This window comes from Bactrocera tryoni, chromosome 2 (genome assembly GCF_016617805.1).
Source record: "Bactrocera tryoni isolate S06 chromosome 2, CSIRO_BtryS06_freeze2, whole genome shotgun sequence".
Taxonomy (NCBI): Eukaryota; Metazoa; Arthropoda; class Insecta; order Diptera; family Tephritidae; genus Bactrocera; species Bactrocera tryoni.
The window spans coordinates 11,234,447-11,252,803 of record NC_052500.1 but is presented as its reverse complement, the minus strand read 5'-3'; the positions used below and the strand labels follow the sequence as shown (position 1 = coordinate 11,252,803).

Genomic DNA, 18,357 nt, shown 5'->3' with positions numbered 1-18,357 from the left:
TGCTATTGGAGTGAATGCTCATCTCACTGAAAGCGGCTGCTTTTCGTAGCAGTACGCCTACCGCCCCCTTAATAGCAGTCACTTCTGCCTGATAAACACTACAATGGTCCAGTACTCTAAAGCCTAGCTTAACTGAGAGCTCCTTACAGCACTATTAAATCAACTGTTGAACTCTACATCTCTTAGAATTTGACATATTGCTTTAACAACATTTATTTATTTAAAGATTTAGCTCGAATACATATTAGCAATCAGAGTGAAATATGTTTGTGAACCACTGCTTTCACGTTGTGTATGCTTTTCTGCAAGCTTTTCGTGCAACAACAACCATTAAGCACTTAGAAATTCATTGTCAGTGCCAAGTGGGTACACACAAGAAATATTTGTTGATTGTTTGACAGGCTTCACCGGTCAAATAAACAAATGTTGAACTTTTCGAAAGCTCGTTGGCACATAAAAGTTTTGCGCTTGTGAGCTTTCTAAGGCAGTGGAGGTGTGCTAGCTATCAGCGCCGTGTTGAAGGCGTGTTTGCACGTTGGAAGCAGTTAGTAACGCTGCTGCTCGGCTGCGGTGACGTCGACTGCTGCTGCCACGAAGATGAAGCCTGCGCACACGTACCGAGTAAGCGGCAGGAAAGCAACACCCACACATCGGCAGCGACACTTGGAAGTGGGCACAGTTTGTTTTCGGGGGTAGCGTTACGCGCAGCTGCGGCGCTGTAGCAACAGCGACAAGCACGACGACGGCACTTAGAAACCGTTGAAATGCTGTGCGGCGCAGCGAATTCAAATTAGTCGTGTGGCAAGCGCTGACTGCTAAAGTTGCGGAATTTTTCATGAAAATGCAAACGAAGATTTTTTCAAGTTCACCAATCAGCTGTTGAGTCGCGGCAGAAATTTATTGTTTGCAAGTATATATGTGTAAATAAGTATGTAGTATATGTGTGTGTACGAAAGTAAATGAAAAATCATTTCTACCGCTGATTAAAATGCAATGAAGTGTTGTGGTGGTGTGGCTATATACAAAAAGTGATAAGAAAATATAAATAAATCAAACGCGGAAAGTTCCTTCTGGAAAGTGCAAGAATAAACATAAATAAATGTGAAGAAATAAAAATAAGTGTAAAATATTTTTAAATGAAAAAAAAATTCTAACTCACACACAATAGCTTCAAATCTCTCCACGTCTTTGCGGACGTGTGAAAGCCCAGTTTTTATATCCAAAAACATAAATAAATCGGTAAATTAATATACAAAAGCCTGCGTAACATTTGAAGCATTGCGTCATGACACACGCGTATTGAGCGCGAAGAATAAGAATGCACAAGAAGAACGTATTTTTTGTTGACATTTATCACTTGTGTCTACGAGCATTTGAAGGCGTGAACCGTTACACCTTCGCGAACATTTTTGTCGTTTCAAGCTGAGGTTGCTACGTTGAAAGTTTTCTTTATAAAAAGTAATGGAAACGGACAAAACTTTTTTATATACTTAAGACAATACAAGAGAGTTCTTTACCGTAACTGTCAAAATTAGAGTAGAATAGGATTCGTTTTTTCTTTAAGCTTGCCACGATGAAACGTCAGAGGCCCTATAAAATACATATCTATATAAATGATCAGCCTGAGAAGCTAAGCCGGTTTAGCCATGTCCGTCTGTCTGTCCATCCGTCCGTCTATCTATCTGTATATATACGAACTAGTCCTTCAGTTTTTGGGAAATCGATATGAAATGTTGTGTTTTTCGTACCAAAAAACTGTTCATTTGTCGGAACGCCCGTAATTCGAGCACTGTAGTATATAGCTGCCATAGAAACTGAACTATCAAAATCATGTCCTTGTATGGAAAACTTTTTTCTGGTCCTAGGTATCTTCACGAAATTTTACTTGGATTATTGTCTAACGAGCAACGCTACAATCCTCTGAATATATTATTCAGATAGAACCATCGGACCAGCCATATCTGATCACTGACCGATCAAAATCAAGTTCTTATATGGAATTAGGCGTCAACAGATTGCTATGCTGTCAATTAGCAGGTGTTCTGGAGTTCGCAGAACCGGCAATTCGCATAAGAAGCTAGACACATGTTATATAAGTGCTTCTTGAGCTTAAAATGGTCAGTGTAAAAGGCGACAAATAGCCTGAGTTTTTCCCTTAGAAGTTTGATTACATATTTAAACCTTTTGAGGTTTGATGTTCTCCCAACCCTTACCTAGAAGCTCCTTTATGGTATGGGGACAAATCGAAATAAAAGACTCCGGTCCTACTATGTTGGTGGATGCTGGCAAGCTAACGCTTTTTCTTGTTTTATCTCATACGGACGAGATCGACTGTAAGAAATTGGCTTAACGAGTTTCAACGAAGTCGCTTTTTATCGCGAAGTTGGCATCTCAAAATATCAAATGGGTCATATTCCGCATGAAATATTCGAATTGAGGAAACTGGATACCGTATTTGATCACTCCGGAAAATAAGTGCAACTGTGAGATCACTTAACAGTATTATCTGAACTAGTTTAAAAGCAATGCGAAGTAGTTTCTGGACCTTTAGCAAGCGACTATGAAATGTCGATCCATTAGTACACACCAGCGACCAAGGAAAATTTTAAACAGTGAACTTAAACCAGCTAACCTGCTTCGAAGATGTAAAATACTATGCTACCGGTCACCATTTGCTGGGATTCACGAGTTGTGATCAACATTGACTGCTTAGAGCAGATCATAATGAAGGTCGAGACATCACAGGGCTTTACTAATGCCTCATATGGTTGACATAAGTTATGAGCTTCTTCACTTTCTATCGCATAAATTTAAAAAAATCATTCTCCGCTTCGTCGGTAAAGTCAACTCTCCACATTTATAGAAAACATATTTTTCAGACGGATTTAAGGCGTTACAGGGGTTTCATCAGTTCAAAAAACTTGTACTATATAATTCTTTAATAAGGATACAGTCTTGAAAAGTTGCGCGCTCGAGGTCAGCCCTTAGTCCATTAAAACTTTAAACGCATTTTTCTCGAAGTAAAGTCGAATGTCCATAGTTCTCGCAAACTACTCAACCGATCTTTTTTCTCGAGGGAATCCTTAACTTTCTTTACTCTTGGATCGTTACTGGTTCAAGTTTATCGAGCTGAAAGGAGACTAAGCGAGTTAAATATAGGGTTATATATAAATAAATGATCAGGATGACGAGAAAAGTTGAAATCCGGGTGACTGTCTGTCTGTCCGTCCGTCCGTGCAAGCTGTAACTTGAGTAAAAATTGAGATATCTCGATGAAACTTGGTATATGGGTTCCATAGTACAAAAAAATGATAGTTCGTAGGTGGGCGTAATCGGATCACTGCCACGCCCACAAACGCTGTTAACCGAAAACCTCTAAAGTGCTGTAACTAAGCACTAAATTACATAAAACGGCGGATTGCAGTAGCAAGACATCTGTGAAAAAATTTTGAAAAAGTGGGCATGACCCCGCCCTCTAATAAGTTTAATGCACACATCTTTTAAACCACTAAAACTACAATAACCAAATTTGCTGAGCGCAAATATTATAAGAACTTCTACCGACAGTGTGATGCATAAAATCGGAAGATAACCCCAGAAGTAATAATTTGTTTTTCATATTATTTTGTAAAAATATTTCATACAAATTCATGCATAACCAAATATGAATATTGAAAAATAAAATCTTTTGCAAAACAACGCAACGAAGAAAATAAAATTTGAAAATACAATGTGAAAACAGAAAATAATTAAACGCCTATGTGTGTATGATTGAACAAACTATAAATATAAATATACATATATACACAAGTGTGTCCAAAAGCAATCCGCCACTGTCAGTGTCAGTGGAATGGGAATTGACATTGGCCACAACAGCGACGAGCGCGCGTATCCGCATAGCAAATTATAAAAGAAACAATAAAAAAAAAATAATTTCAACGCCTTCGTCTTTTTTAATTCATTACACGAACACATAAACAAAACAAACTACTTTAATTCCATTTTAATTAGTTAAATAAACACACTCACACAAATACACAGGAACATCTTGAGCCGCCACAGACAAGAAATGCCTTTGTGTTTAACTATTTTAATTGTGATTAAGTGTTGAATAAACAATGTCGCCGCGTATGTGAGCGTATATGGAGCACGCGTGCGCTACCGCAGTGGAAAAATCAAACGTATTTCTAAGATAAAACCGCCAACGATACAGCAACCACCCACCTGTTAACCCACCGACTGTGTTTACAAGTAAATCAACACAGCTGCTCATTATTAGCTATTCATTTCTCACAAACACACACACACAGTCGAGAATATGGGCTTAAAGGATAAAATACGCGTGCTGAAGAATGGTGCCAGCCCCATACACAGCCCCGCGCACGTCGCCGCCAGCACACCAACGAAGAGTGTTGATCTGTTGAAGCCGCATTCCAGTCGCAATCTCATGGCACCTGGTCAGGTCACCGAGCAGACGCTGCAGGTGTGGCGTGCTCTGCCGCCACAAATACGACACGATCCGAGCATGGTGTCCTTTCAAATGGAAAATGAGCGTTTGCATGGTAGGTGAACAGAAAAAAATGCATTGCATTGTATTTATAGTTAATTTAACATGTTGTCGACAGAAAAAAATGCGCTGCAAGCAACTAATTGATTGGCGAAAACTGCAGGGGAAATATTTATACTTTTAGTTTTTCAATGTCAAGTTTAAATTTAGATATTTGAGTGCAAAAAATGCAAAGTTCAAGGCTAACTTACGTAAGGGAAAAATGTTTAACTTACGCATGCGTAAACATATTTTATTTTATTTTTATGAATAGAACTTTGTGGGCGAAGCTGTTAAGATGCATTTCACTGCGATTCATCTTTTATACAAAGCCTTGCATTCGCATGAAAGCTGCCTGTGGTCTCTTGTTCCTTTACCTCTTGACAGCATCTAGAATAGTGGTTGAATGGTATAGCCAATCTACTAGAATGTTTATCAAACAGACAGTGAGTTGTTTGCACTCCTATTTCTTGTTCTTTATTGGCGCAGACAACGCTTCCGCGGTTATAGCCGAGTTTACAACAGAGCACCAGTCGTTCTTCTTATTGGCGCCAATTGGAGATTCCAAGTGTATCCAGGTCATTCTTTACCTGGCCTTTCCAACGGAGTGGAGGTCTTTATCTGCTTCTCCCGGCTGGTACTGCATCGAATACTCTTAGATCTGGATTGTTTGCATCCATGTGGACGACATGACTTAGTTAGCGTAGCCGCTGTCTCTTGATTCGCTGAACTATGTCAATGTCGTCATTTATCTCGTAGAGCTCATCGTTCCATCGACTGCATTGGTCTGGTCATATGCAGTCACATCATAAAACTATGAGTATGTCTAAGTTCAAAGTCAGATTATGTCAAGATATTGATCTTTTTCTCGCTCTCCTGCTCTTCCATTATGGTTTAATTCCCTTGTTCAGATTTTGTTCGTTCAACTTTTAATCGAATAAGCTCTGCCAATGTTGATCTCTATTTCTGTTCTCTCTGTTGATTTTTTAACATATAAAATCAGGATTTTTCTTTTTAATTTTTAATTTTTATTCAGGTCATTGACCGAAAATGTTCATCGACATTGGTGATACTTAAATAAAGCAGTTGCATGAAATATACTTGGAAAATGATTCTAAAGTGATATTTTGATTTCTGAAAATTTAGTCTATACAGCTCACATTGAGTATATAATGTTCTAGCTTAAATGTACTCATTGAGATTTGATTGTATTTGATAAAGAGTAGAAATAACCTAATCTGTAACCATGCTGCCTTTGATTTGTTGAATCATGGATCGTGACGAATCGAACAAGCAACTGGTATAAGTCTAATTTTTGGTATAATGGGAGAGATATATAGATTAGCAGGTGGTTAGAACATTATAACAATATTATACGGTCATCGATTTTTGGAGCCTTCGATAGTGGCGAATTGAACTAGCAACTGTTATAATTTAAATATTTTGGTATAATTAAAAGGTGAGAAAAGCAAGCAAGTATATCATGTTCAAATTAGCAAGGTTCTTCAAAATAAAAGATAGGTTACTATATTATGGTATTTTCTGTTGTTAATTGAGTTATGAGCGTGGCACTGTTTAAGGTTATCTGAAAGCTGATTTCTCATAAGATCTCTGATAACTCTGATTTTTTTTTTTTTGATTTTCTGTTTGGAATTTTTATGTTGGTCTGTAAGTTTAGTTTGAAAATATGCAAAATCTAATCACATGAAGTTTTCCAAGATTTCATTCGGTCAATTTTTGAGTCCATAAACGATAATACGAATCACGCTTTCATATATGGCTTTTAAAGCCAATCGCTCAAGTTTAGTATCTTAGAACATTATTTCCTTTGGCATATACATAAGGTAATACATGTCATCAATAAACTACAAGTATATTTACTTATGTGTAAATGTCAAATGTTAATTGAGAGTGAAATATGAGCCGGCTATTGATGGCAGTTCCCACAAACCAATCAAATAAAACAATTGTTTGATGTTTATCTTTTGTTTGCAAACCTTTTGGCAATCGCTTTTTTGTGTGCTTGTCTAAATTGAGTCGTTAATCAACGCAAGTATTATTGTTGTAACTGTAAACGTTGCTCTTGTCAACGAGTCGTCGATACTCTACTTCATTTTCCATGCATTTCAAGTGGAAGCGCCATTCAATTCCATTTCCCACGCATTCATTTGCAAGTAGTTAAGGAAGTGGTTAACAGCAAAAAATATAAACGAAGGTTAATTACGCCGTAAATATCGGAATTATTGGGCTTTTCATAGCCATAAATATGTATGTACCAACACATAAGCAAATAATAATATTCATAACAGACAATTGAAATATATAGAGAAATTTTATAAGTATTTGTGTACAGTCGCTCCGTGTATGTGGGTGTCAGCCACAGAAATACTCAAGTGTCCTTATGACTATGGCTCAAACATTAATATTATTTTTGATTTTATTAGTTTGTACTCGTGTATGTACTCCCGACCGTGCTAATGTTGTATAATTTGTTGTTGATTGATTGATGCTTCTTTGTGGTATGCGATAAACTCATTGACTTCTTCGTAGTTTCGACACGCGTTTCTATAACTCATAATGATGGCCATATTTCATATTTAATGTTAATGAAGTATTTACTTAGAGTCTATATTTGCTCATTGGAATGTGAACATGTCTCCATTCATATAAAAATTTGGTATTAAATAACTTAAAGAAGGTCGTTCTGTGAAAATAGGAATGTGCTGGGCGGATGATTCAGAAATTTCAAGGTCGATATCTTCTTCTTTACTAGCGTAGGTGCACCAGTCACTCTTCCTTTTCGCTGTCTGGCGCCAATTGGAGGTTTCAAGCGAAGCCAGGTTCTTCTCTACTTGGTCTTTCCAACGGAGTGGAGATCTTCTTCTTCCTTTGATTCGTTTGTTTGTTTTCGTCCATTCGGACGACATAAACTTGCCGGCTCAGTCGCTGTCTTTTAATTCGCTGTACTATGTCAATGTAGTCGTAGTCATCGCTCCATCGAATGCGGTATTCGCCGTGACCAATGCACAAACGACCATAAATCTTCCGCAGAAGATCTTTCTCTCGAAAACTCATACTGCCGAGAGGATGGAGCCATGTGTAGAAGTTCACGCAAGTCAGGAAAGTTCTCTGAGCGCTAATTATTCCGAGTGAACAGAAACGATTCTTTTACATATGGCTCAAGCATCTTATGACTTCCGGTCTTAGACCAACTATCCTCTGGGTAGCCAAAAAAAACTGCCGTTTGAAGGCGACCTAAAGTCCCCAAGGTTGTGTGCTGAGTTTGGAATCCATCACGTAAAAAACACTCCCAATATACTACATAAAAAAGAAAGCATTTAATCTCTACATTTACCATTTTAAATTCCACAGGTTCCACAGTGGTTACGGATGATGAGTCCGGCAATCCACATGACTTGGAGTCGAGCTATGAAGACGAGCACAGTTTTGCAGATTCCGAATATATCAACATGAGAAAACTGTCACACGGCCATAATACAGGCGATGAACGAAGGTAAGTAAAATTGGTTAAAACGTAGAACTTAAGATAAGTAACACTTTCATACATACATAGTACCGACGGCGAATGTACACTCTCGGACATCGAAAACTCGACCAACGAAAAGGCAAAAGCGGTTGTGACCCGTGTAGTGGCTAAACAAAAGTCGAAGGAGCGACGCAAACGTGAACGGTTAATAAAACGTGGCGGACTTTTAATATTTTGGGTATTTGCAGCGGTTGTGCTAATGATATTCGAAGAGAAGCATTTGTTCGAGAAGACACTGGAAGTGCCGTGGAATAAAACGAAAAGTGAGTGGAAGGCTTATAAATACATAGATAAATCATATACATATATGACTATAATATTCAAACGTTCTTATATTCTTATGCCAAATCGTAGACTTTGTGCTGCCCAAGAATCCCACCGGCGATTTCAAGCTCAAAATCTTCGGCACATTCAACGAGACCATGCGCATGTATCAGCATGACGATGCTGGCAAATTTCTATTCGTTCAGCCACAGTTGTCGTATTATGACAAAATAAACAACAGACAGGATTACAAGGTATTAATTTTGGGTTATTAAAATTAATTTTTGTTACACTACCAATGCTTTTCTTGTAGAACATTTTACAGCCTTGGCTCATACCGATAGTTTCGGAAACACTCTTTGAGGTGGCGCCTGTTGTTTGGCGCAATCAGACCTACGAAATGCCGGCCAATGTTTTGGGTAATCTACAAAAACCGGGTGTGACAATGCGGCTCAGCATGTACACCAATGCTGAGAAGGATTTCGCTGTCGAGTTGGTCTACAATCCGCTGATTATTAATAAAAAGATTGGCACACTACTCGCGGCGGGCATATTACTGATCTTCTATGCGTTGCTCGTGTGGGAGGTATGAAGATAAAAGAAAATAATTGTGGCCAAGAACACAATTTGTATTCTACTCTTAGGTTTTCCAACGCACCTTTGTGGCCATTGTCTGTTCCATACTCTCTGTCGCGGTGTTGGCTTGTTTCGACGATCGTCCAAATATGGATGAGATCATCGAATGGATGGATATGGAAATGTTGACATTACTGTTCTGTATGATGATCATTGTGGGCATTCTGGCGGAGACCGGTGTCTTTGACTATATAGCAGTGTTGGCTTTCGAAATTTCGGGCGGTAAAATTTGGCCTATGATATATTTTCTTTGCTTTATAACATGTTTTGTATCGAGTTTTCTCGATAACGTGACAACTGTTATTTTGATGACACCAGTGGCCATACGGTAAACTCGTGTAAGTCTTTGGGAGGTCATAGCTTTTAATCAGTTTTTGTTTTTTTTACAGATTATGCGAAGTGATGAGTTTGGATCCAGTGCCGGTGCTACTCGGTATCATAGTGCAATCGAATATTGGTGGCTCGCTAACACCCATTGGTGATCCAATTTCGATCATTATTTGTTCGAATCACTTTTTTACCAAAAATGTAAGTTGGAAATTTTAAATAATACGGGAATATAGGTATAGTAGAATAAGCTGATCCAATGGAAGCAATGAGAGGAAGATCAAAGATCGTAGAATAGAAAAATAATGATCACCTCGGATTCTTCGAATAACGTGTTTCTTATATGTAAGCTTTGGGAATCAATATTAGTAATATTCTGCTCTACGTGGGTTTAGCTCGAAGAGCCCATTCCCAATGGATATCCTAGTAGAGCTCTGGGCAGCAAAAATTACGTTTTTTGGTTAAAGTTTCTGAAACAATGAACATATTTAGAAAACTGATCAAAATTTATAATACTCAAATATCTTGGAACTAATTAATGAGCCTTGAATACCTCATTTCCACATTCAGGGCATTACTTTCACCAAATTCGTCGCTCACACCCTACCCGGCGTCATTCTGGTCACCATACAGAGTTGCATGCATTTGCGTTTCGTCTTTCGCGACCCACAATCGTTGCGTCTCAACGAACCGAAAGAGTTTAAGGATCTACGACGCGAAATCAAAGTTTGGCAACGTGCCGCCAATTCACTCTCCTCCTATTCCAAGGATGCCGACCTCGTACGCGCCACATTGCACAAGAAAGTGAAACTGCTGAAACGTACGCTGCGCCGCAAGCAACGTGGTCTGGACTCGAACGACGCCTACACACATACACTGCAGGAACTCAAACTCAAGTATCCCATCAAACATAAAATGCTTTTGTTGCAAGCCTGTGCGGCGCTGACATTCGTGCTCGTCTGCTTCTTCGTGCAGTCGGTGCCGAAATGGCGCACGTTACCGCTAGGCTGGCTGGCGCTGCTCGGTGTTATTGCATTGTTGATTGTTTTGAATCGTGACGATATGGAGCATCTGTTGCATCGCATCGAATGGACGACTTTGCTATTTTTCGCCGCCATGTTTGTCATGATGGAATGCGTGGAGCGTTTGGGCCTCTTCGCTTGTATTGGTGAATTAACGAAAAGGATTATATTATTTGTCGACGAACGACATCGTCTGGCCATGGCTATATTCATTATATTATGGATATCGGCGTTGGCGTCGGCGGTGCTAGACAGCATACCAGTGACCGCTATGATGGTGCGTGTGGTAGTATCGTTGGTGAGCAGGGAGACTTTAGGTCTGCCGTTGGAGCCGCTGGTGTGGGCGCTAACATTCGGCTCAAGTTTGGGAGGTGGGTGATAGTGGTTATTATGAAGATGACTTTTGTGTTAAAAGCAAAATATTTCTTCGCAGGAAATGGCACTTTGTATGGCGCCTCCTCTAATGTGGTCTCGGCCGGCATTGCCGAACAACATGGTTATAAAATAACATTCACACGCTACTTGAAGTGAGTGCAACAACAAAACAAATAATATTAAGTTTTTTACTATTATCTCTTTGTTTCTCCTTACTCTTTTCTCGCACACAGAGTTGTTTTTCCACTGATGCTGGGACAAATCGTTATCATCACCGCCTATCTCATATGGGCGCACATTGTCTTCGAATGGCATAGCGAGTAGTCGCTACTGGCGCTTTCTAGCCAAGCTCGAAGTTTACCAGCATTCAATTCAAGGCTATTAGCTCCTAAGCAATTAGTTATATACACGTACACATACATACATAAATAAATATATTATATTATACCTATGTATATAGGCTTAAGCATAAACTATCTCTATCAAGTATTTTTATTGAAAATGCTTTACAAGCGTTTGCGTGCTCATTCAATTTTAGTAAGCAGATTTTTTCGCTTTTAGAAATTTTAACCGAACTCTAAGCTGAATTTACATATATACATACGTACATATGTGTATTATATTACAATATGTTTGTTCTATTATATATGACTTTATATGATTTTATTGACTACAAATAAGTATACCATATATTGTATAATCTCTCTTCCTACTACAAGTAGGGAAAACTAAAGCAAATGTTAACAACTTTTTGATTGTGATTTTATTGAAAAAGTTGTTAAGAATATCTTAATCTGCACTTTAAATAAATATGCATATTTATCTTATTGTGATTGGTGAGTTTTATTTTTTTCGGTGTTTTCTATGAGTCTTGAAAGGTTTGTCAAACGTATTTGACAATGGATATGATCCATATATGCTGCCCTAAAAGGAGTTCCCGAAAATGAAATCCTGATGAGATTGCCAAAAGTGCTATCCGTCTGGTTACCGAACCAGTGCAGAACATACAGAAGTCACTAAAAGATATATACAATGAATTGAATCATATACAAATTTCCAAAAGGGCTGACAGACTAGTCATGGCGAGAAGAAAAGTCTTAAAGACATGTAGGATCGCCAAGTGCAAGAGATCGAAAGAAAAACACACTTTCTTTTTACTCATACGGTCTCGAAAGAACTGCAGGACGGTTGTTGGCCTAATGACAGATCACATGCGAGCCGGATGGGTAACGACGATACATGCGGGGAAGTAGACATGAGAGAGACGCTTGAACACCTTCTTTGCTCCATGTCTCGCCTTATCCATAACTCGACTTAGATATCTAGGAGCTTCGCAGTTCAAGCTAAAGTATCAGGCCTCTGTTAAAATGCGCAAAACGCGTTTACGTCCCATAAGACGAATACTTCAGCTCAAATTAAATAGTACCTACATTTGACATCACTAACATAATTTGATATCTACTTACAGAGACTTATTTTCCTGACCTTATTAAAAATTATTAACTAACTCTGGTCGACCTCTCGTTGAAAAGCTCGATCAAATAATAGAAAAGATTGACCAAGACCTTCACTTAGATAGGAACTTAGCACTCATCATCAAACGGTTTTGAATCAATTAAAAATGGCTGGCTATAAAAAGAAGCTCGATGTTTGGGCACCAAATGAATTATCTGTGAAAAATTTAATGGGCCGAATTAACATCTGCGATTATTTGCTGAAACGAAATGAAACCGAACCACTTCTGAAGCGAATGGTAATAGGAGACGAAAAGTGGATCTAATACGACAATAACGTGTGAGCTCCAAGCGTGGTGAGCTTAACAAATTATCATAATGTCAGGATTCACGGCTCGAAAGGTTTTACTGAGTGTTTGGTGGGATTTGAAAGGAATCATCCAGTATGAGCTGCTCCAGCCTAGTCGAACGATTGATTCTACATTTTACTGTCAACAACTGATAAGATTAAAGCAAGCAAATAAACGGCCAGAACTGATCAACAGAAGGGTTACCTCTTCCATCAGGACAAAGCTTGGTCGCTATAATAATATATCGCACAAATTAACCGACGTTGCGGTAAAAAGTTAACAAAAGACTTTGAGGTCTCCTTATTCGGCATCTGCGGCTTTGAACAGTTGTTGTCCGTTTTGAACAATTTTTCGACTTGAGATGACATATCTGAAAAGCACTATTTGTATAAAGTTTTAAATGAATTCATTGGTGCTTGATTTGTACACTGGAAAGTGTAAGAATCACAAGGATATTAAAATTGTGTTATGTGATAAGTAGGCGCAGTCCGATTCCCGCAATTTTTGCAGTGTAACATAAAAATGATATTATGATATGTATTATCTACTAAATATGGTTAAAATTTGCAGAATAGGTACGGAGATATATGACTTCACCTAAAGTGTGTGGCACCACCCACCATCTATTTATCAAATCGGCATTTGAAATCGGCTCCTACAAAGCCCTCTTGTACCATCTCTAATGTATTAAAACGTTGCTAGCACTCAATATAAAAAGAACAATAATATGTACATACCAGAGAAGCACTAGCCATAATGCGTCGGATTAAACCACTTCGCAATTGCAACCATAGAGCCATATGCACCCGTGAGCGTACGCTTCCTTTAAATCGTAAACAAGTTATTACAATATTTTCAAAAATTTAGTTAGTTACTATTATTAATAAAATAAACTTACACATTTATATTAAAAACTATTGAACGAAGAACGCGTGTTTATTAGCTCATAGGTTTGTTATTGCATCCACATACTTTTATTGTTCACTTAGATTGTATTTATGTACTATATTTTCATTAGTTTAATGCATTCGTTAGTTATTATATAATTGATTTTCTGATTATCTAACTGCGCGCAATATTTCGGATTAAAAATTTTAAATGTCACAAAGGAAATGACTTGTCAAACAGCTGACTCAATCGCCGAAACGGAATTAGCGAGAACAGTAGGGGAAACGGAAAAGGGTTGCATTTCCAATGTAAAAAAAGTTCTTGTAAAAAATGTTTTATTTTTTAAGAAATACAAATATATTATAATCCATGGGAAATTATGAACTGATTTTTGGACTCAAGAAATGTATATAAACATGCATACATTTATATTTAGTTATTTAGTTTGTTTGCAGATATGTATCTATACTCTAATCATCTTTATTTAATTTATTGTTTTTAGTAACAAAAGTTGTTATAATATTAATATGTATTAATATATATTACAAAATATTACACTTAATTTTAATAATTTGTTGCCTTATAAATTTTAAAATATTTTTAAAAAAGGATATGCAACCCTACATACGTTGGCGATATGTTCGTCAGTTCCGCTTCAGCTAACGAGTGAATCAGCAGTTTAACGGCAGTGAGTGAAATTCGTAAATTTATATTAAATGCCTTAAATAAGTTAATTTCTCGGTTATAAACTTAAGGATATCCGATTAAAAAGTAATAAGTGAGAGAGTGAGAGTTAAAAAGTGAAACAAAATCAAACTTTGCCTACGCAAACGGCAAACCAAAAACATAACCTAAAACGGCAGTGGAGCGCTAGTTAGATGCTGCTTGTGATCGTACATTTGTATATATGCATGCATGTATGTACATATGTATTGCCAAAAAAATTGTAAGGGTGCGAATTTTAGCAAAAACTAGCGAGTGTGAGTAATTTAAAGAAAGAGAATTAGTGCTCTCATGATTTGTCTAATGAGCATACAGGACAACAACAAAACCAAGTAAGCTAACGAGTTATTCTTTAAGTATACATATGTATATGCTAATATATTTTTGAAAATGCACTAGTTAAGGAATATGGCTGGCAGGTGAAATGAGAATGAGACAAAGCAACAACAACTGGAATGCATTGAGTGTCTGGATAAAGTTGTGCGCTAACAAACTAATTATGCGCGAGTACGAAAGAGAGCGTATATGATTGCCAGTGTATTCGTGCACAAATGAATTGCTTTTGAGCAGGCAGAATCACAACAATACCAAGTAAGTTACATATGCAAATGTATGTAAACACATATGTTTTTAATGTATATTTATATATATAAAATCTATGTTTATATTACTCGTATTATATGATATTATTTACATGGAAAATGTGTCCTTAACTGATAAATATAAGTGAAATGAAAAAGAAAAGTTACAAGTAAGGAAGCCCTAAGTTCGGGTGCAACCGAACATTTTATACTCTTGCAACTTGCAAGAATCAAAGCCAGGGAAATACTTTATGGTGTAAAACCAATCACATAGAGTAAATTCAGCCGGATGTTCGAAAATCTAATATCAGGATTTATAAAGGGGCTATTTATTTTAGGCACAAAGATACACTGTTATGACTCATAACTAAAACACGTTCTATTATTTTCATTGTAATAACTGTATGCGGTACAAATTCACGCGGAAGTTCGAAAATCTTCATATTAAGTATATAGGGGCTAAGGGTAGAAGGTCTGATTCAACCTATTTTTGACATACAGACATACCATTATAAGAGCAGGATAATCCTTTAATTTCAGTTATGTATGTATATCATACACCGACATTTTCGATCAAAAATCAACTATCGGAGTCTAAATATACGGTACCTAGGGGCTTGAACAGCTTTTATTGGATTTCAACAATTTTTGGTCATAAGGTGGCACACACTAAAGACATTATTCGTGCAAAGTTTTATCCCGTTACATTAATTTCTTCTTACAAAATAAGTTGACTTTGTTTTATAAGCTCGCGGAAGGATAATAGGGTCGTTCACAAATCATGATATTTTCTTGCTTCAAAAAATGTACATAAAGAAATTCAAAATATGAAAAGCAAGTATACAAAATTTTATTAGAAATGTTTGAATTTTAAAAGAATACTGACCTAACAGAAAACAATTCAACCAAAAGCACTACAGAAGCCAGACGTTACACTGTCTACTGGCTCTCAGTAAATATTTCGTTCTAACATTTTATTCTCCAGTTCAATTAGTTAATTTATTTAGAAGCAGTCTGCCACAATTACCGCACCTACTTGCACACAAACACATCAATGCCCAAAAGGAGAAAAACTATTCTTGCATAAGAAAAAGTGGAGTAACCTTTTTTTCCAATATATGAATAAGAATAATGTCTTTCTTTTGTTTTGCGTAGGCACTTGAAATTGTGTGTAAATATGCATGAGTCCATATAATGATGATATCGAGCTCTACATGCATAAATTTTACAATATTTATTATTTACATAAGATTAGGACCACTTTGTATTTGTCTACCGAAAGGCATGTGTGAGAATTATTTGATTGACAAACAGCTGATTTGAAACTGCCTAAATACTTAAGAAGAAATACTCACACATACATATATATTATTACGTTGTTTGGTGTAAGGATATTGAATCCAACAGGTGTTGCCAGCAAGAGCAAAGGTATTGCGAACATATTGTTTATCAAGGTACCATATACCATATACCATATACATATAATCTTGCTGGTTGCTAAGTGATTAAGAGAATGAAGTGTTCCTTGGCTATCCCCCAATGTGTGCTCTTAAATGCATTACAATTTTGATCAGTTGCTATATGGGAACTTTGAGTTATCCTTCTTTTAATAGAACCGATTCCGGAATTCGGTAAGTTCTGTTTATCAATTTCAGAGTCATAGACCATCTTCACGGTATTCTTATACAATTTACTTCAACCATACGAATGCAACGACATGGTACGAAAAGATATTTCAATATTGACTACCCAATAGTATATGTATATATAAAATTGCTTGGATTCCGATCCTCTGGTTGACTTTTTACATCTTAAGGTATTTCGCTGTGTTGATTCTTGCAAGTTACAAGATGTACTCAGTTTCACTTGAACTTAGCCTTTCTTGCTGAGATGAAAAGATTCCGACACTCTTTCTATAGCCGTCAGACTTTGCCGAAACTGGTATTGGCCGTCTCAGCAAATTTGTGTTAAAACGCTTTGTCGATATGTTAAGACCTTTACAAATCAATTTTAGATAACATAAAATAGATAGGTAATATAAGAAAAATTCCTGCTAGGATCGACTTGCTAACCTAATTTAACCTAACCTTCGCGGATAACTACATCTTTTATATTCAGCAGCAGAGATGATACTAAATATGTACGGGAATGACTCTAATATAATCTATTTTAGATCTGATGGAAATGAGTTAATCAATTCATTTTGAAATTATGAATTTTTACTTTTCTCACCTACTGTTCATAAGCATGTAGTACATAAATGGGTGCTCACTTATAGCCGTCTTAGAACAATAGATTTAAATGTGTACGAATGCTAGAAAGTAAACAAACAAACTACAAAAACCACACATTTATGGATTTTGACACGCTTTTCGGATTTTCATTGCCTTTGCCATGTGTCTGCCACCCCACTTTAGTATTTCTTTTTCTATTTTTACAACAAAATGAAAATATTTCCTGCTTTCACCAGCGCCACATGGATTTGTACATATGCATTTACATCTGAAATTCTCATGTTTACTATAAATATGTATTTTTATGTGTATTTACTAAGCACTTTTGCTTTCTTCCTATTTATAAATGTGCATATATGTGTATATTAGAGATATATACGAGACATGAATATAAGTATATTTTGTATTAGTTTTTTGCGTGCTTCCAAAACAATTTGGTGGCAGCGGCTAGCCAACCAGCGTCAACGCAACTATTAAGAGACCATTTTGCCAAGCGCCGCTGATGGCAAAGGCTCTCCGCCTTGGCTGGCCACGAGATTGTTTAGTCTGTGATGGCATTTCGTTGGCGAGAATTCACCACAAATTTCGTGTCCGTGAAGGGTTTGCCGTATAGTGATATTTCAAGATCCAACAAGTTAACGCGGCGCGCAGTTCGCCGCAAATGATGCAGGTTTTTTCAGTTCAAAAACAAAAAATGCAAATGTTCGCGGTGAGTTGATTGAAAGACGCGCGCAATCGATTGATACGCGTATTTAAGTGTACATACATATGTATGATTATGTGTATGTGAGTGGGCTTATAATATCCGTCCACAACTGCCAAAAATAAATTGGGTTATGTGCAACAATTCGAAAGCGCCAAAAGTGATTTGTGTGCGTGTGTTTATGGAAAGTGTTGAGTTAATTATTATTTCTCAAATGTGTAAATTTTGCGAAAAATTAAGTGAAGAAAATATTTGGCTAATGTTGTAAATGCAGTTGTAAATAATATTTACCACAAGTGTAGTAACGGCGCGGAAAAATAATTCAAAGGCCATTATTAAATAATAATTTCCACAGCATGGAGAGTGTTCATTCGCGGCCCACCTTCACGATCACCGATGATCTCAATGAAGATCGTGAAATGAATTCAGATGCCAGCGTCAACTATGAGTGGGAGGAGGAAGACGAGTTGGAAAGAAATAATAAAATACAGGAATTAATGCAGCGCATACGCTCCTGGGTGCGCTTGCCACGGAACGACAAGTAAGTGCTTAGAAATAACGTTAAATTATAGATTATATATAGAATATAGAAACTGTTGAAATTTTGAAAATTAATTCTTTATCATGTTTCATGTATCAGATGTTTTATAATTAAAACAACCTTTGGTATAGCCGAGTTTACAGTAGTGGGCCAGTCGTTCTACCCT

General features: G+C 37.0%; 1 protein-coding gene across 5 annotated transcripts; it reads left to right on the top strand.

The window, feature by feature from the left end:
• Positions 1–772: 772 nt before the first annotated feature.
• LOC120768606 (P protein) lies at positions 773–11,550 on the top strand. 5 transcript variants are annotated; one of them, XM_040095373.1, is made up of 11 exons: positions 773–910; positions 4,042–4,562; positions 7,919–8,060; positions 8,121–8,356; positions 8,448–8,611; positions 8,671–8,943; positions 9,002–9,321; positions 9,383–9,521; positions 9,891–10,713; positions 10,776–10,869; positions 10,951–11,550. In XM_040095373.1, exons 2-11 carry the CDS (start codon positions 4,319–4,321, stop codon positions 11,039–11,041), a joined length of 2,526 nt encoding a protein of 841 aa, XP_039951307.1. In that variant the 5' UTR covers positions 773–910; positions 4,042–4,318; the 3' UTR covers positions 11,042–11,550. The 5 variants fall into 5 exon arrangements, with proteins under 5 accessions (XP_039951307.1, XP_039951304.1, XP_039951306.1 ...); XM_040095370.1 differs by having other exon boundaries at positions 4,012–4,562; XM_040095372.1 differs by having other exon boundaries at positions 773–928.
• The last annotated feature ends 6,807 nt before the right edge of the window (positions 11,551–18,357 follow it).

Coding starts and splice junctions, on each gene's coding strand:
- LOC120768606 (XM_040095373.1), top strand. CDS start 4,319: ATGGGCTTAAAGGATAAAATACGCGTGCTGAAGAATGGTGCCAGCCCC. Junction 8,357..8,447: donor GCCGTGGAATAAAACGAAAA/GTGAGTGGAAGG, acceptor GCCAAATCGTAG/ACTTTGTGCTGCCCAAGAAT. Junction 8,612..8,670: donor ACAACAGACAGGATTACAAG/GTATTAATTTTG, acceptor CTTTTCTTGTAG/AACATTTTACAGCCTTGGCT.